The sequence below is a fragment of the Mastigoproctus giganteus genome, chromosome 8, assembly GCF_048544385.1.
Source record: "Mastigoproctus giganteus isolate SK-2022 chromosome 8, ASM4854438v1, whole genome shotgun sequence".
NCBI classification, from domain to species: domain Eukaryota; kingdom Metazoa; phylum Arthropoda; class Arachnida; order Uropygi; family Thelyphonidae; genus Mastigoproctus; species Mastigoproctus giganteus.
In genome coordinates this window covers 230,270,443-230,290,902 of record NC_143582.1, presented here as the reverse complement: position 1 = coordinate 230,290,902, position 20,460 = coordinate 230,270,443, and the positions used below count along the sequence as shown (strand labels likewise).

The following is a 20,460-nucleotide window of genomic DNA, read 5'->3' as shown; positions in this document are numbered from 1 at the left end:
TATGTTTGGTTTATATTTCTATTTGTGTTGCCAGTCATTAATGTAACATACCCTTGCAAAAAAGAGTTAGAAATATGAAATTCCTAGGTGATACACTTTCTTTGAACACCACTGTATAATATTCATATAAGTTTCTGTAATTTTAAGATACGTTTTCTTGCACTTTCTTGAACATATACTGTATATATGTTTTATTATATAATTTATGTATTTAAGGTTTATATAAAGAAATTCTGTCTTAAAATCATCAGAAATGCTGGTCACACCAATCAGTTTAAATTATTAACATAATTTCCTATGGATAAATCTCCCTTTCTTAATGTGGATTCACATTAGCATTAGTAGAGGCATTTGATGCAAGAAAGCAAGCTTATGCAGCATCAGCCAAAAAAAAAAACCCACTTCCACTTCACCCCTCTGTTCGTTCAAAATACCTGTCCAGCTGAGCCTTAAACTTATTTAGGCTATCAACCTCCACCACAAGGGATGGAAGTCTGTTCCACCAACCAACCACCCGCTGGCTAAAGGCAAATTTCCGCACGTCTATCCTACATCTGTCTTTCCTCAATTTGAATTTATGCCCTCTCAGGTGATTTTTCTGAGCTAGAGGAAGAATCCCATCAGCATTGAGCATGCTTAAACCATTCAAGGCTTTATACACCTCTATCAGATCACCTCACTGGTGCCTAGTCTCCAGACACTGTAATTTGCAAAACTTAAGCCTTTCTTCGTAAGAGCACCCCTTTGTTCCATTCACTAATCTTGTTGCCCTTCTCTGTACTCGTTCCAGCAGCTCTACATCCTTCTTGAAATGAGGCCTCCAGACCTGTATACAGTACTCTAGGTGTGGCCTGACCATCGCCTTATACAATGGAATAATCACCTCCTTATCCCTGCTGGAAAAATTCCTGTATATCATTGACAATACTCCATGAGCTACTCTTGCAGCCCATCTGCACTGCTCAGAGAACTTCATATCTGCCTGCACAACCACCCCCAAGTCCCTTTCATTCTCTACCACTGTCAGTGTAGTACCACAGAGCATCGCCTTATACAATGGAATAATCACCTCCTTATCCCTGCTGGAAAAATTCCTGTATATCATTGACGATACTCCATGAGCTACTCTTGCAGCCCGTCTGCACTGCTCAGAGAACTTCATATCTGCCTGCACAACCACCCCCAAGTCCCTTTCATTCTCTACCACTGTCAGTGTAGTACCACAGAGTTGATACGTTGCTCTGGGGTTGCTGTTTCCCATGTGTAGTACTTTACATTTGTCAATGTTAAACTTCATTTGCCACCTCTCAGCCCATCTGCTCAACCTTTCCAGATCCTGTTGCAGCAGCATAGTGTCAGTAGTGTCCTTGACAACCCTGCCAACCTTTGTATCATCTGCAAACTTGGACATTAAGCTGGATATACCATCATCAATATCATTTATAAATACAGAAAACAATAATGGACCCAACACTGAGCCCTGAGGGACTCCACTAATAACATCAGTCCACGATGAGCAGTGTCCATTGATTACCACTCTCTGTCTTCTCCCCCTCAACCACCCCTTTATCCATAGCAGCAATTTGCCTCCAATGTCACACTGCTCCAATTTGTGTAGCAGTCTTCCATGTGCAACAGTATCAAAAGCCTTTCTAAGATCCAAGTATATAATATCAAAGTTATTCCCTGCATCCAGTTCTTTTGTGACTGCATCATACAACGTCTACAGAAAGGATAGACAGGATAGGAAGGGGGGAGGGGTTATGTTATTAGTTAAGAAACACATAAAAACCAAGGAAGTGAAGCCAGTCGACATCGCTGGACAGTGCAGTGTTGAGTCAGTTTGGTGTGACATAAGCATTGGGAGATCAAAATTGAGAGTAGGAGTGTGCTATAGGCCTAATGACTCTGATGAGTATATTAAGGAACTGTACAGGGAAATAGAGTGGGCCAGTAAATCAGAGAGTCTTATAATGGGAGATTTTAATTTCCCAGATATTGACTGGAATTTGGGGGCTGGTTACTCACACACTAGCAGGGCTTTTGTGGATTTATTGGATGATTGTTTTCTACATCAGCATGTTCGGGAGGCAACTAGAGGGAGTAATACTCTTGATTTGATTATCAGCAGTGATTCTTCATGCATTAAGAATCTGGAGATAAATGAACCACTAGGTGGCAGTGATCACAGTGTGCTGAAGTGGGATTTACTGAAAGAGGTAACTACCATTAGGGGTAAAGGGAAGGGTTATTGCTTCCGTAAAGGCGACTACGATGGACTGAGACAGTATTTAAATTCTATACAGTGGGACCAACTGATGATGTTACCAACAGCAAATTCAAAATGGGAAGCATTCAAAGAACTTATCTTGGAAGCTACTAGGCTTTACATACCAACTAAGAAATATTGTTCAAGGTTTAGGCCAAAATGGATGTCAGATGAACTAATGAGGCATATGGCAGAGAAGAAAAATACATGGGATACTTACAAATTAACACATGACACAGAAGCCTATGATAGATACAAGTTGATATGCAACCAAGTTACAAAGGAGGTTAGGCAGGCGAAGACAGATTACGAGAAATCCTTGGCAAGGGATGCAAAGAAAAACAGCAAAGAGTTCTTTACTTATGTAAACTCTAGAAGGAAGGGGATGAATCAGATTGGTCCACTTGATATTGATGGGTCAACTGTTGATGATCCTGCTCAGGTAGCTAACAAACTAAATGAATATTTTGCATCGACATTCACACATGAGGAGTTATTCAGCAAGGGGAATGCCAGAGGTGTATTCAACTCTAGCAGTAAGCTACAGAATCTTGAAATAACTGGGAGTAAAGTGGAGGAGAAACTGTTGAAGATAAACACAAGAAAGGCACCCGGGGTGGATGGGATCTATCCAGTTATATTAAAGGAGGCAGCAAAGGAAGTAAGCAAACCCTTAGCCATAATTATGAGAGCTTCCTTGTACTCAGGGGAGGTACCCATAGACTGGAAATGTGCAAATGTGACCCCAATTCACAAAGGAGGATCAAAGGCTGACACAAGTAATTATAGACCTGTGAGCTTAACTTCTGTTCCAGGAAAATTAATGGAGGCACTGGTTAAAGAAGCACTGCAGGATCATTTAGACAAGACTTCAGTTATAGCTCAGACACAGCATGGTTTTGTTAAGGGGAAGTCTTGCCTGACCAACTTGATTGGATACTATGGGATCATATAAGATATAAGGGATCATATCTCTGATATCACGTCTCTGATATCCCAACAATATATGCATTTGATGTTTTGAGCAATACCTCAAATTCATCAAATTTATTTACTAAACTCCTAGCATTGGTGTACACGCAAGTATACCTGCACCTGTTTCTATTCTTAGCTACCCTAACAACCCATGTGTTTACTTGTACCGCAATGGCTCCCAGCAGTCTCTGAAATACCATGCATCTTGTTTTTCAGGCTTCTGCTCATTCTAATAGAAGCAGTGCAAGAATCTCTTTCATCTCTGCCAGTGGCTACTGTCAATCTATTGGTCTTTGTCTCCCCCCAAGCTAGCAGTTTTCCAACCCACCTAACACTGCCTCGATAGCATCAGCAAATATTCTTGCACCCTTTCTATTTAAGTGTATCCCATCCCTGTAGAAGTACTCTGCACTCTGTTTTTGTGGTTCCAGTTAGTGTTAAGCAGGGGTATGCTGTATTAGTATTAATAGTAAAATAAAAATTAAAAAAATCTGCCTGCCTCTTCTGTTCATCTCCTGTAATAATTTGTTCAATGGCTCCTTAAAGTGTGTGTGTGTGTGTGTGTGTGTGTGTGTGTGTGTGTGTGTGTGTGTGTGTGTAAAGATGCCATCAGCATTTAGTTTACTTAATCAGATTAAAGCATTTAAAACCTTGTACACTTCAATCAGTTCTCCTGGCAGGTACATTGATTCCAAATCAGTCTGCTACAATTTTTGCTGGCAAAATTCCTGTATGCTTTAACAGAACTCCCATGAGCTATCCTAGCAGCCTCTCTGCACTGCTCAGAGAACTTCATGTTGGAAAGTATACAATTACCCTTAAGTCTCTGTTGTTATTCCTGCTGCCCAAATGCAGTACATTGCATTTAACAGTATTAAACATCAATTGCCACTTCTCAGCCTATGCCTAATTTTTCTACATCTTGCTCAGTTATTTGCAAATTGTGTTTTTTATGCAGTAGTTATTAATTATGAGAAACTAAACAAAACTTCATTACGTTCTCTGATTTTTTTTTTTTTTTTGCAGTTACCATATTTTATGGAAGAACTTGCTTTAACAGATATCAATCTAGGAAACACTATCCCACTCATCCACAGAACCTCCGAACCTACAATGGATGAGAAAGGGTTTTGGGTTGATCTAGATATTTCATATAACGGAGCTTTCCAGATGACTTTAGAAACTAAATTAAATCTTATGCGATTAAAGAAAAGTCAAGAGATGACTTCCATATCAACGTTTAAAGAAAAAGAAGTAGAGAAGCCTGTACTACCATCCAGGTAATTCCATTTTAATGTTTGTTTGCAAGTTAATTTACCTGTGAAATATTTATAGGTAAAGAAAATTCTTTAAGATAACATAGTTACTGGAGGTTGTAGTCATTAATCCAGGTGTAATCACTATGAAAAAACTGCATACTTCACTACATTAGAAAATTATAAAAATTTTGGATGTCTTAATTATAATTATTAAAAAAATACTTTTATATTAAATGCTGAAGCTACCATAAAAGGGGTGCAGAGGTTTAGGACTAAGTTAAAATTTATTTATTTGCAAGTGTAATCCCATTTCTTCCAAAAAGGAAATGTATATATTTGTATATATAAATTGTATTAAAAAGGTGTATTAATATATTGAATTAAATATGCATAAATGGATGTGATAGTTATACAAAGTGCCAGCAACGAGCAGGTGAGGAAAGTAGAAAAAGTGTAGTAGATTTATGAAAGGTGAAAGAATGTTTTAAAATCCTAAAGGTTATGATCAATTAATAAAAATTATGGGCTGAATTACCAAGCCAATATAAAGTGGGGTAACTGTAAAGGAAAATTAGTACATCAAAATAATAATATAATGAAGGTAAAAATTAAAATTAAAATGTTATAGCTGTCATCAGATATTAGGGGGAAACATTTAGAAAATGGTCGAATATAGGTAATGCAAATATGCATGATCTGATGTCAGCGAAAATAATTATTGATACATGGATCAGGTATATCATCAGGGGATTACACCTGACCATGTATCAGGAACTGCATTTCTCTATTTGTCCATAGTAGTAGAAGAAAAGTGGATAGCCAAAACAAGTCATGGTAAAGAAATTAGCACTTTCTAATAAGTATGGACAAGGTAGTCCCAATGCAGTGTAATTTATTGAGGTATAAATAATTTAGTTAAAATAGAAAAATGTAAAAATGAATATGTAGAATTTTTAATTTTGTGTAGGTGAGAAATCAATTTAGAACAAACAAATAGTATAAGGTCATCATCATCATCTATCCTATTTCATCTAATGGTAATAAGGGTGAGGTATTAAATTGAGGAAGGAGAAGGGAAAAAGACATATATTTTAAATAAATAAAGAAGAAAAATAGCGATAGAAGTAGGATAGTAGGAATGCTCATTTCACCCTTGTATTGCACTAATAGTTCAACGAATGGGAAGAAATTAGAAATAGGCAACAGAAAGATAAAAAGCATTAATTACTTTTTCAAAGATAAAATTTTTGAAAAAGTAATTAAAAGACACAGCTTGCTGGGGTTTTGATGCCCAATCTTATAGTAAGGGCTTGGCATTTGTAAGCATTAGTAGAAAAGGTAGCTAATACCAAAAGCTTGTATAGAAATATGTGTCGAACATGCCAATAAAACGAATCTAAAACGAAACCTATATATTTTTTTTTTTTTTTTTTTTTTTATATTCACACAATTTGTATATATTTATGGAAATTTGTAAACTGTTGTGAGAATTGCTAACATATACTATCTCACTAACCTCAGATGTGAAACATTTTGATTGTTTTATTTCATCATACCTCTTACAGCTATATAATTTTTAAGATTTTTATTATATGTATTTATGATGCAGGTCTCATGTCTACAACAGTGATGAAGAGGATAGTGCTGAATCATCTAGTGATGAGGATGTTGGTCTTCCAGATTTAGGGGAACATAACAGTGAAGAGGTGTAAGTTAAATTGGCTGTGTGCGATATATATTTATAAGATTTTTTTAAAAAAATAATTTAACAGTATATATTATTAATAATTAATTAATGGTTTATGGACCAGGGATACTGCCAGAATTAAGCAGAACGAACCCAACGACCATAATGGGTACATACGTTTATCGGTAGAGAGGAATAGGTAAAGGGCTAACAAAACTGAAATTGTTACTATGGGAAGGTCAGAACAAGGAAGGGTCAGAAGTAAATTAGAAGTACTAAATGCTGTGTATCCTATGACTTCAGAGTGTTTTTCGAGGGCCAGCTGCCAAAATCAAAGGAAAGAACAGTAAGAAGTAAAACATAATTTATTATTTTCCTCAATTTTGAAAAACTTTGTTTGGCAGTAGCCACTGTTACCGTTAATGACAAATATATTCGTAAAGAAATAGCAATATTTGGAAAAGAATCAATTAAATGATTATTATAAATAAAATTCAAATCATCCTTGGGTGTCATGTTTTTATTTAAGAAACATTGCAAAGATTTTATTTCTTCGATTAGAGATACACCATCTATATCATTACTCTTATTTGAGTAATCTGTTAGTTTTAGTTGTAAATCTTTATAATGTGTTAGGATTTCACTTTCATCCCAATCCGATAGTGTACTTAATTTCGATATAACTTTAAATGTGTCATTATATTCTTCCAAAAGTTTAAATCGCTCACACAATGACATTAAAGCAAAATCTATTAATACTTAAAAAAAAAAAAAAAGGGATGTTTTAAAATTAAATTTTGGATCTATGATGCATTTGTCTGTTGATTCGTAGTCAAAACATCTTTTCTTTCCTCTTTGTCTTGTATTGACAGGAAAGTTGGTTCGATAACTGTCTTCTGCGATTTGAATCGCACAACTTATGATTGATTCATCTGTTTTAAATTCGTTTAAATCATATTTAATTTTTTTTAATTTTCAAGAGCTTCGCTGAAGTTAAAATCAGTACTGTAGCATTTTGCTAATGACATTAATTTTACTCAACATATCATGCTACACAATAACGGGACAAATTAATTTAAATTTTGTTATGAACATGTTAGCTTGAAATCTTGTATCCATATCTCTTTTTTTTTTCTCTCTTTTTTTTTTTTAATCATTTGCAATTTCTTTGGTCTGTAATTTTATAGGTCTAATCACTTCGATTCGACTTTCCCATCCCGTATTAGATAATGGTTTTAGTGTTAGTATTTTTACATATTTAAGTAAAATACTCCATCGCTTCGTGGATACAGAAAAGAAATTGTAAAATTATTGAACTACAATGAAGAAATTAACAGTTTCAAGCGAAATTTTTGCATGACAACTAAATTAAAAATATGGGCTGAGCAAGCAACATAAAAAGCTCTAGAGTTAGTTTCCAGTATTTTTGCTGTAACCCAAAATTATTGGGTTACAGCAAAAATACTGGTTTTGCTGTATTTTACCCCTCATATTAGTGGCATTATTGTATTCCTGTCCGCAAAGATTTTGAATGTCCAATTTTAGTCTATAAATATGACCTAAAATAAATTCATACAATCCCTGTCCACTTGTGTCATCTACAGGACAAAAGCCTAAAAAATGTTCTCTGATTTCATTTGTGTTTGCTTCTTTATTATAATGGAATAATATTTTGCATCTTTGACCATTTCTATTTTAATTTGAACTTTATGTCCCAAATAATGAGCAATGTTTTTCGAAGTTGAGCTTTGAATACGGCTTAAATATTCTGCCCTAACTGCATCAAATTTTGAAAAAGTTTCTATTAACTTCAAAAAATTGCCATTATTATTTTCATATAGTTGTTCAGATGATCCGTGGAAAGCTATAGATTGTCGGGCTGAAAATTGTATTGCATGAATTAATACGTTCAATTACCAAATACCAGTACTTTTTTTCTGTCTCATACAACTTCTGTTCTTGAGAATCAATTGTGATATTTTTTGCTAAATTCATTCGAAGTTGAGCAAAACTACTACTATTTTTGATATGAGAGTCACCTTTTTCATGTTTACTTAAAATATGTGACAAATGCTCTTTGCATCCAAATTCATTATTATGTTGTGATTTGCCATCTCTGAAAACAAAGTACCGAATCTCTAGAAACTGAGTATACTAGCCATAATCTCAATATAATTTTTCTCCATTTGGAAGTAACCTACTATAATAAGTGGAAAATTTCCTTTCTAAATTATCTCTTGGAAAATCACATTTGATTATTTGAGGAGGAGGATGTTTGTCTGTTTCATTGTTAAAAATTTTGGTCACGTACCCGGATCTTCTAATTGGGAGAAATTTTTATAAACTTCATCAATTTCTGTTTGTTTAATCAATTCTGGAAGAGTAGTAGTAGATGTTGATGGTACACTCTGTTGTATTTGCGTTTCTGTTCTACTTGTTTTTTCTGGTTCTGTTTGATCAATCAATTCTGAAAGAATAACAGTGGACTTTGATGGCACACTCTGTTGTTCTTGCACTTTTTTCCTGAGGTTTCTAAGAACTTGCTTAAAGAACCAGACAATTGGTTGCACAATTCCTCTCGTGCAGCCTTATGTTTTTTATTTTGAACACCAGATAAGTTTGCTGATTTTTTTCTCAGACATCTAGGGTAAATAGGAATTAGTTTATTATTTAATGAGCAGGAAATTGGAATCTTCTTTTTCGTACGAGAAAATGCATAGCTACTCAAGATAAAAACGAAGGGATTATAGTTATTCAAAGTAAATTTAATTTTTAAATTTCGAAAATTGATCTGAATTTCTGAAAAATGTTACTCATTTGACAATTTTCATTATATTAAAAGCACTAATTAATTTTCAAAATTTTAAAATTATGTCGGATTCAGAACTACAGTAATTCTTTTGTCATTATTTTGAGTCGAATTGAATTTCAATTCCTTATAACTAATGAGAGAAATGGAAAAAATTATAAAATTTTACTTACCATGAGGAAAATGAATAGGAATTCACATAAACAACTATAAATATTAAAAACAAAATTGCTTTGTTTTTACTCCACCAACTAGAAATATTGAGTAAGGACCTAAGACAATTGCAGACCTGCCTACCTATCTATATATATATAGAAAATAGATTAACAGATTTCTAGTCTCAGAAAATAAACAGTTAATGCTGATAACAAGCTGCAATTCTTTTTCTACGAATCTCTGTGCCCAATAATTAGTAAATATTCCATAAAATTGCATAAATAATGTAAATTAACATAACTGTTTAATTTAATGTATAATTAAAAAATAATTTTATAACATTTTTCCTACGACCGTGTTATAAAGTATTTTAGTGTGTAAAATATCACTTTTTGATGACAGTGCCTAAAAAATATTTCACACTAGTGTGTGTGAAATAAATCAAATGGCTGCCACAAATATCAAATTATATGAAATATCAACAATTTAACTGATCAATTTGTATTTATTTAAGTTTTTTTTATGATTTTTGGTTAATACAAAACAAGTTTAGTACAAGATTTATTATAATTTGTAAGAATTACTGAATCTAGTAATTCATTTGACATGTTCACATTTTTATGATACCAACATACAAATACCAAAAAATACTTACTATCAATTGCCAACTCTTATTAGTCATGTGTAAAGGGCTGTTTTTGATCTCTTGCTACCGTTTTCGTGTTTGGCTAATGCCTCACGCATATACCATTGCACTTGATCAAAAACGCCTCCTTTACATATTTATTACATAAATGACTATTTCAGATATTTCATACGTTTATATCTTATATACTTATATTTTTTATCTATTTACATTTTATTATTTAAAACCCAATTTGGCATCCCTCTTTAACTGGCACCTTTGTGCGGTGCACAACCTGCAGACCCGCTTGTGCTGGCCTTGGTTCCAATATCTGGAAAGTTTAAATCCCCCATTATTAAACATTCTGATTTACTGATGCATTCTGTTTCTCTGTATGCTTGTTTGTTGTCCTCATTACAGTCATTATGTCGCACCAAACTGACTCAGTGTAGCATTTTCCACCCATTTCAACAGGGTACACTGCCTTAGATTTAATTTGCTTCTTCCCTTTGAGCATAACCCAAACATTTTCTCAGGTATGCCAAGCTGTGCTTGCTACCTGGGAGTCTATAAAACACTTATGGAACTGATATTGGCAAACACTCAAGTGAACTGGACCTAATTTCGGCAAAGTCTGGTCGGTCTGTGACAGCCAGGTCCTACGCTTACACCTTCATGATGATGGGACCGTTAATGACCCTGGATATAATCCCCATGTGCAAGTCCTGAAATACAGCACCTAGCCACCCAGGTGCGAACCAACATAAGAAAGGGTCAAGATGTTCCACCCATACTATATAGAGGAATGCCGCCGCTCTGTGTTAGCAGGAAATACTATGTGATAGTGTGATAAATAACTCTCATCAGCTGGTGCAATACCACCACTTTTGCTTATTGGAGGCTTGAAATAGTGGAACCCATGTTTAGTCTCAAGAGCAAAGCTCCAGCAACTCCCCATTTCTTCCATCATGCAGAATGACTGATGTCTTTGGAGGTTATGATGGAGATCCAATCTTCCTTACATTTCCTACGACCATGTTATAAAGTATTTTAGTGTGTAAAATATCACTTTTTGATGACAGTGCCTAAAAAGTATTTCACACACTAGTGTGTGTGAAATAAATCTGTGTTCACACACCCGCTGCTAGATAGTCAACCAGATCAAACCTGTTGGTAACTCTTGTAGGTTTCCGGATCAGTTAGTGTATAATCGTAGGCTAGTGGTCAGGTGTGCGGGTGCATAAGTACACATGCCTTGAGTGACCGGGGTTCAAGTCCGTGACTGCTGAATATGGTACTGTTTCTTGTATTCTGTGTATCTTGTAAACTCCTCTGACCGTTTGGTCGTCCCGGAGTATAAACAGAAAATTTATTTATTTTTAATCTCGCTGCCTCTACTCTGTCAGATAGTGACTGGGGTGAGTCAATAATGTGTGTGTGTGTGCACGGTGGGGGTAGGAGTTTGCTGATGTTACATTATGTCAAGGAGCTGGGTACTTGCCATGTGTACAAAAATTTCATAACTTCATACAGCATGTCCTTGCCATCTCTTTTTATTTCTGAATACACCATGAATTGCCAAAATAACAGAACAAACTTATCTGTAAAAAGTTCTAAGCCTCCCAAACACTGCCTCGATCATTTCACAAATATACTTGTTCTCAGTTCTAATCTCAGTGATGTCCATTTCCACTTACAATTTGCCAAATCCCATGTATTTTTTCTGACAGGATCCGAGTTAACAGTAAATTCAACCACTGCTCGTCTCAGCTGTCTGAATTATTTGCTATATGATTCCTTTCACTTCAAAGGTGGTACTTGTGCATATGTCTCTCCTTATGTTCTCTGTCAGAGACTTAGTAATTTGGAATCTCCTCTTTTCAATCTTCCTTGGTTTTCAATCTCTCTCTCTCTCTCTCTCTCTCTCTCTCTCTCTCTCTCTCTCTCTCTCTCTCTCTCTCTCTCTCTCTCTCTCTCTCTCTCTCTCTCTCTCTCCCCTCCTCCTCCTCCTCCTCCATTCTATCAAATTCATTTATTGTCCTTACCAGTCTCCCAGTGCCACTGACTTGGAACTCTAAGGCCAACTTTCCTAACAGTGAAGTAATTTTCCTTGGTGATTTTAATGTTCACAATTCCAGTTGACTAACATTTTCTAGTCACATAGGCCCAGCTTGCCATGATGCTGAGGCATTTTGTAGTTACTAATGATCTCGCACAGATTTACCTACTAGAATACCAGACAGTCTTAGCCAAGCAGCCAACATGCTTGGTCTTTCTCACAAACAACCCTTCTAAATACATGATCAAGGTGTGTGGTCCTCTAGTCACTTCAGATCACAACTTGATGATGGTTTCTTCTAAAATGGAGCCTTTTTCTCATGGCCATTCTCAATCTCATGTTGTTTTGGCTTTACAAGAATGCAAAATGGGGTGATCTGCACGATTTCTTTTCTTTTCCTTGGTTCGATTACTGTTTCAAATCTTCTGATGTCGACGTCTGCTCAGATCATGTAAGTGAAATTATTTTTGTAGGGATGAAAACTTTTGATCTACACTCCACCTTAAAAGCTCATCCTTTATCTAAACCTTGTTTTTCCAGTAAATGTGCTATGGCTGCTCAAAAGAAGAATTTTGCTTATCATAATCGGTTTATATTCGAATCTCCTGTTTCATTTTCTGCCTGCACCACAGTTTCCAATAATTGCAAAGCAGTTAACAATCAGTCCAAACTAGATTTCAAACAAGCTATGAGTAGAAAAGTTGCTTCTTGTCCAAATGGTAGTTGAGCATCCTGATCTCTTGCCAAAGCTATTGGCCACAACTTTTGTCCATCTCTTTCAAAACCAGATGGTTGTATTGCCATCTTCAGCCAAAGATAAAGCTGAACTGCTAGCATCCTATTTTTCTTCCAACTTTATAAAGTTGGGAAGAATATTCCTTTATAAAGCAGCCATTATCCCGGCAATCGCATACGCTTCCGGTGTCTGGTTCCACAAAGCCTCAACAGCGGTAAACTGCAGACAACTGGATATCATACATAGACCCATCCTATTGACCCTCACCCGAGCATGCAAGACAGTCTCTACTCATGCACTACAAGTGATCACGGGCGCTCTCCCTCTTGATCTTGAGGTGATTCGCAATGGCATGCTTCAGCAACTCAGACGTGGCAAAGTCACAACCTTCCAGGACCACACTACAGACCCGGCTAATAACTGTAAAGTTGAGAAATACAGGCTGCAAACGTACTTGACATCGATATGGCAACAACGCTGGACGATTTCTGACAAAGGAGACATCACGCGAAGGTTCTTTCCAAACTTGCAAAAGGTGTACCCAAAATATCCGACATGGCTCTGCCCTGGTCTCCACGTCACCTACCTTCTCACAGGACATGGAGCTATCCGCCACAAGCTAAACCTCTTTGGACTGACAGATAACCCAGCCTGCGCATGTGGTTCCCTCGAGACCTGGGACCACCTGCTACACGAGTGTGAACTGTACGAAGATCTGCGTGGACATCTCATCACACGAGTCCAGTTCAACCCCAAAAATCAGGAGCACTACCTACTGGAGGATGAGGGAACCTACAATGCTCTAACCAACTTTGCTCAGTGCCTCTTTGTAAGACGCCAGACTCTTCCTTTGCCGGAAAATCTAGGACAACTAGGATAAATACAACAACAATCACAACAAATGATGAACCAAGATAAAACTGGACTGTGCCTGAACTGCACTCTCCCAAATACTGACCGATGGAGGACACCGATTCCATATGAGAACTGTTAACCAAACGCATTGACTACAATCGGACCTTTGGGAGTCCACCCTGACTGTGACTGAAGCCTATCCTACTGAATACCCACCAGTGGATGGACCTGGATCCCACGAGTAACTACTTAATAAAAGACCAAGCATGAGCTGCACAAATGTCATACAGACCTGGACTGAAAACCTGGACAGAGATATCTTCACTCCACTCCTGGGAATACCAAACGGGGCAGCCCTGACGCCTTGCCGCCCCACTGAAGCCACCCCACATGTATGCCCTGTTGGCGAATAGGCCAGCTCCCTTGCCTGGCCTACTTTCTACCCTTTCCTGGCGGGGGATGAGGGGACAGCCCTGCTGTCACCTCCCCTTCTCGCCACCCCTTCTTTTCCTTCTGGTGGGGCATGGGCATGCCACACTGTAAACTGGAGTTGTCTTCCCTATCGGCTCCATACTTCTATCTATCTCCCCCCCAGTCTTCAGTCTCCCTCCCCACTCTACCTGCACGCTAGTGAACGCCCCACACAATCTAAATTCCACAAGTGAAAATCAATTTCGCCCACCATTTCTTTTGACCTCCTAGCACTTCCTCCTCAACGTGATCACATTTTTATTTATTTTTTTTATTTATTTTATTTTATTTTTTTTTTTTTATTTTTATTTTATTTTATTTATTTATTTTTTTTTATTTTATTATTATTATTTTTTTTTTTATTTATTTTTTTTTTTTTTAGGTCCTAGCCACTGAAATCTCAGGAAATTAGGTGGCAGGACCTGCCAGAGTGAACTATATTCAAGTGGATACCTGGTCTGCCTCCACGGGGCGAAAGTGGGGCAACGTCGGGCCTCAGTAGAGGTCTGGCGGCTAAATGACCAGATGAACAACGGTACAAGGCATCACACATATACAAAGTCCATACACTTTTAAATCTCTGGCTTTTCCAGTAAACTGGTTCACCTACAATGTAACCTACGCGGAGATGGGGGAAACCCCTGGTGCCGCTTGACCCTAAACACACTTTACACTTTTCTTCCAACTCATGTATTGATGATCTTGGTAAATCACTTCCCACCATTCTCAGTACTCTCCATTCAATGCCTCCTGTGGTGCTCCGTCAAAAGGATGTCAGAACAATTTTGAACAATCTTGATGCTGATAAAACTCCAGGTTTTATTAGCATCAAATCGGCATCTGTGGCACTATGGCCACAGATGCCGATTTGCCTAATAAATCCCCAAACAAACAAACAACAAACCCATCCAATTATCATCCCATTGCACTTACTTCTTCTCTTTCTAAAGTAATAGAGAAATCAATTAACTTCCATCTCTTAAACTATCTAGTAACCTTCTATATGATCATCGATTGCCTCTGTGGATTCTGTCAGTGTCTTCCCTGGTGATAATATGGCTAACTCATCTTTTAACAAATTCAGTGGAAATATTTCGTGAAACTCAAGCAGTTCCTCTTGTCATATCGAAGGTTTTTGATCGTGTTTGGCATACAGGTCTTCTAAATAAGCTTCCATCTTATGATTTTCCACATGTTTTTTGTAATTTGGTATCCAATTTTCTCTCTCTCTGACCACTCACTGTAGTTGATGGTACACTGCTCTGTCTTCTAACTTCTCTACTAATGTTGGTGTTCCTCAAGGCTCAGTTCTTTCTCCTGCTCTTGTCCTCTTGTATATTAATGGCCTTCTTCCATTGACTTTAAATCCTATCCATAGTTTTGCTGATGATAGCACATTGCATTCCACATTCTAGTTTGAGAAACCTTGCCCTGCACAAACAGCTTCAACTTCTCAAATATCCACTACCATTTCTTTAAATGCTATCTCCAAGTAATTCTCCAATGGGGCAAAGAAAACTTAGTTGAATTCAGTCCTTCTAAACTTGGGCTTGTCTTTTAGCCCACAAAAAGAATTCTTCTGCTCCTGTGCTTATCTTTGTTGACACCCTGATTTCTAGACAAGATAATATATCTCTATGGGGGATTACCCTGACTTCTAATCTCTCTCTCTCTCTCTCTCTCTCTCTCTCTCTCTCTCTCTCTCTCTCTCTCTCTCTCTCTCATTTGTAACATGCATAAGCATGTTACAAAATATTGCTTCCTTTGCATCTAAAAAACTTGGTATTACTTTACTTCCAAACAGCTGTTCACTCTGTACAAATCACAAATCTGCCCTGCCGTGGATATTCTTTCGACTTTGGGGGGTGGTTCTCCCAAAACCTCTCCCGGGCTTCTAAATTCTGTTCAAAATAGAACAGTTGCCAGGAATGTTAATGACACTAATGACAATATGCTATTGCAATGGGATCTAGAAAAGTTGAGCAGATGGGCTGAGAGGTGGCAACTGAAGGTTAACATTGACAAATGTAAAGTACTGCATATGGGTAGCAGTAACCCCAGAGTAATGTATCAACTGTGTGGTACTACACTCAGGGTGGTAGAGAATGAAAAGGACCTGGGGGTAATTGTGCAGGCAGATATGAAGTTCTCTGAGCAGTGCAGACGGCCTGCAAGAGTAGCTCATGGTGTCTTGGATAGCAAGGTGATTATCCCCTTGTATACGGCAATGGTAAGGCCACACCTTGAGTACCATATACCGGTATTCAAGGTGTCTGGAGGCCTCATTTTATGAAGGATGTAGAGCTGCTGGAGTGAGTATTGAGAAGGTCAGCAAGATTAGTGAATGGAAAAAGGGTTGCTCTTACGAAGAAAGGCTTAGTTATGCAAATAATAGTGTCTGGAGACTAGGCACCTGCAAGGTGAACTGATTGAGGTGTATAAGGCCTTGAACAGTTTGAGCAAGCTCAATGCTGGGGGGACATAAATTCAAATTGAGGAAAGTCAGTTGTAGAATAGATGTGCAGAAATTTGCCTTTTGCCAGCGAGTGGGTGGTTGATTGCTGGAACAAACTGCCATCTGTCATTGTAGAAGTTGACAGCTTAAATAAATTCAAGGCAGAACTAGACAAACATTTGGAGCGAATGGATGTGTGAAATGGGAAGATTTTTTCTTTTTGGCTGATGCTGTATAGGCTTACTTTCTTGCACCATATACCTCTGCTAATGCTATTTACTGCGCTATCATTGGTGTACATGCAAGTATATATGCATCTGTACTTTTATCCCCTTGGTTACCCTCTCACATCCCATATGTATCCTTGTTCCATGATGACCTGCAGCAGGCTTGAAATCCTTGACATCTTGCTTTCTGGACTGCTGCATGTTCCAGTACAAAGCAGTGCAAGAATCACTTTCTTCTTTACCTGCAGCTATTGTTAATCATAAGTCTGTGGTCTCATCAATATAATGATGATATCTGAAATAAGATAGCAACATTCAATATGGAGGCCTGTATCTACTGAATTATAAGATAGCAGCATGGAATAATTTGTAAGTGTGTATTCAATCATTAGTGGAATAATAATTGAATACATACTTACAAATACCTCTGCGCATGGAAATTTACAGATAAAGAGACATAAATATAATCTAAAAATGATAAGGAAATGATAGTACATTTGGGAGGGAAGAAATTAAATGTTCTTCTAATCCAGTCTTCAGACTTTTAAACAGATGTGCTGTTCAGCACTGGAGCTGATTGCTTAAATTGTGACCAGTTCCAGTACCAGCAGCCCATATTTGTTTATGGGCATGGGTTTGGCAGAAAAATTGATGTGGTAATACTTCAGTAATCATCCTAAAATAAATTTTCAAGTTGATTTTCAGGGTGTACAGGGTCTTTCATTTTCATTTAACTTGTATTAATGCAAACCATGTATCTGTATCATTCCCTTTAAAATAATCAACATTGCCATTGCTGTATTGTCAGGCCTTATTATTTTATTTATTTTTTTTAATTTTTTTTTCAGCTTATCAGATGTCTTAGTGTAATAGACTGAATTGATTGTGATCCCTCTTCCAAAAATATGATTTGGATAATGCTCACAGAGGCTCAAATGAACAGCCGCCATCACTTTGCAAGCAGATGCATGGACACTGTTTTTTGCACATGATGTTTATAACAAAATTTCTTAGGCTGAATTGTTTAATACCTAGAAGCTATTGCTGCATGGAGAATCTAGCTTGAATTTGTTATGCCACCATTACTTTCAGTCCATTCTGTAACTTTTTATATTCTTTATATTGATATATGCCCAATTGAAACATCAAGTTCTCCTGAAGTACATTGAATAGCTTCTAGAATGGTTAAATAAATAGAAGCTGTATCTTAATGCTATAAAATATGTTGGAAAATAACAACCCCAGTGACAGGTGAATTAAAACTGGCAAAGGAAGAAAAGGGTTTGGTGGTTTATAATATGACAAATCTGATGTTCTCTGGACATTGCAAGCACAAAGTGGACTTCTAATGTCCTCAGTGATTTAACAAGTAATTACTCATAGAGATAGAGAGATTATAATTCCTCTCTGTAATGCAGTTGAGAGATGTGACATTGTATTTGTGATGAAAAATTCATTTCTGGGCATGGAATGAAAACATCACTTTATTTAGTTTAGCTTATGCTTGAAGAAAATGAAAATTTACAGAATTCAGTACAGCTTTTAATCAATATAGTTATTGAATAATAGAAAATTAACAAGTTAATGTACACAATGCATTATATATCAGGCAAGTTTGATTTTGATTTTTTTTTTTTTTCCTTCCCTGAAGTAAATGATTTTTTTTTTTCATTTTCTGTGATTAAAGTGTGATTTTCTGTGAAAAATAAATATAATTATCTTCTAATCAATTAATTACTAAGATTATAACTTTATAGAATACTTAATAAAACAGTAGTCTTACATTCTCTAAATCTAGCTGTTGAGTTTAATTACAACTGTATAATATTTATTACTCTTCTCCATTATATTTTTTCTCTTTTTATTTCTCTATACATATATGTATCTCTTCATAAGCAATCACTTTCACAAATCTTAACATAACAATATTGCTTACAATACTACATTAAAGTCACATTTAATCTATGAATTTAGGAGATTTTTTTTTTTTCCCCCATACAGTTGTATAGAAAAAAGAAATAAAAATTGCTGGATTTCAAAGATGGCTTGAAAAATATTTTTAAAAGTCCCAAATATAAAATTGCACTAAATCTGTTAGCATTAGCAGGTCATATGATGCAAGAAAGCAAGCTTATATAGCTCAACCAAAAAAAAAAAAAAAAAAAAAAACAGCCTTCCCATTTCATCCATCCATACAAGTTTGTTCCAACTATCAACCACATCTATTCCTGTTCACTGGAATAGATGTGCTCGATTTATTACATGAACAGGTTGACAGACATGGTGAAGACAATAGGCACCATGCATATGTATATGCAAATGTGTCTGAAAATGATAAAATTCAAAATAAAAAAATCTGGATAATAAAATAAATGTTCAGTATCAGAAAATCTTTTTCTGGTTTTAGCTACCTGTAATGTACGGTAGCATTAAAAGTAGTACTATTTAGTATTATTATTACTCTTATTAGATGATATTAATATTTATGGGTAGCTGTTCTATATTAACTTATTTATTATTATTTTATTGTTTGTGTATTTATTTTATGTATTATTTATTTATTTTTTATTTTATATATATATATATATTTTTTTTTTTTTTTTTTTTTTGCAGACCTGTTTCTGTGGCAGCAGTGGCTACAGGAAGCAGTACTGGTAAAAAACTGTTGAGGATAGTTGACAAAATTGCTCAGTCCCGTTACTTTCAACAGGCTGCAGAAAATAAGTATATCAAGCGAGCTATAAAAGAGGTTTCTAATACTCCTCTAGTATTAACAGTGGAAATTGCATGGCTCTCTGGAGTTCTTGCTCTTAATGTTCCTCCATTGCCTACAGATAGATTATGGCAAGTTTGTTTTTCTGATTCTTTTTTTGTGTGAGTTCAGGCATCTTGTCAAATACATTTAAAATTATACACTCTAGTGCAACTTTCACATTCATTTGCTGTATTCTCATTGTTTGTCTTTTTTTCTTGCATTCCACTTTCTTTTGTATCAGATATGATACGATGTTTACTGACACTGAGCTCAGTGATGTCACAGAATGAGTCTCACCAACTCATCCATCCTGTGGGTAGCACATATATGAATATGAAAGTTACACAAATGATAAAATAATTTGTTATTCCTGTATTGTTTACTTCATTTTATAATATGAAATGAAATAAGCTCTACAGTTACTGATACTAGAATGTAGTACTGTTTATAAAACAATCATATATTGTAGCAAAGATTGCGGCATTATATTTCAATGTAGGAATTGAATAATGCCATTTAAAAATTTTATGCGTATTATGCAGTCATTAGAAATTAGCAGTAAACTGAAAAGATAATGAAAGAAATTGAAAAAAAACTCAATGGAGAGATGCATATAATTTTAAAAATGTATAGTCTATTGGCCACTGGTATAATCAGCTGGTGCAATGTGTGTGTTTTACTATGTAAATAGTGAACTCTAATTGAAACCAGCTTATAATATCTGATGTTACTTAATTATTTAAATATTCAAATTATTTCATAAAAAATTCAGTATCAATATGAGCATCTTCAGTGTCTATATGTAATAATTTTATTTATTTTTTTTATTAGTCAGCATCTATTCTTGCTTGAAAATTTATGCTTAATCATATTCACTATTTAAGCCACCACCTCTTTTCTTTGTTTTTCACATCTCATATATTGGTATAATATGTTAATCATTTCCGCCCTTCCTTTTAAGAGATCAGAAATACAGGAATTTCCCCTCTGCTTGTGCAGCACTCACAACTGTGCTTGTTGAATTGAGTGAATCAAAAAATAAATGTTCGACGAACATGTAAATAGAATTATTTATTGTATTTATTCAATTTTTTATCTCATGCACAGGAAAAATTACAAAAG

At 35.9% G+C, this 20,460-nt stretch overlaps 1 protein-coding gene across 1 annotated transcript in view; it reads left to right on the top strand.

The window, feature by feature from the left end:
• LOC150082408 (testis-expressed protein 2) overlaps window positions 1-20,460 on the top strand; it is a 187,251-nt gene that overhangs the window by 150,791 nt on the left and 16,000 nt on the right. Inside the window, exons 5-7 of the mRNA XM_090380511.1 lie at window positions 4,271-4,482; window positions 6,113-6,211; window positions 19,197-19,427. Of these exons, the coding sequence (XP_090236637.1) occupies window positions 4,271-4,482; window positions 6,113-6,211; window positions 19,197-19,427 (542 nt within the window). The remainder of the gene's footprint in view (window positions 1-4,270; window positions 4,483-6,112; window positions 6,212-19,196; window positions 19,428-20,460) is intronic.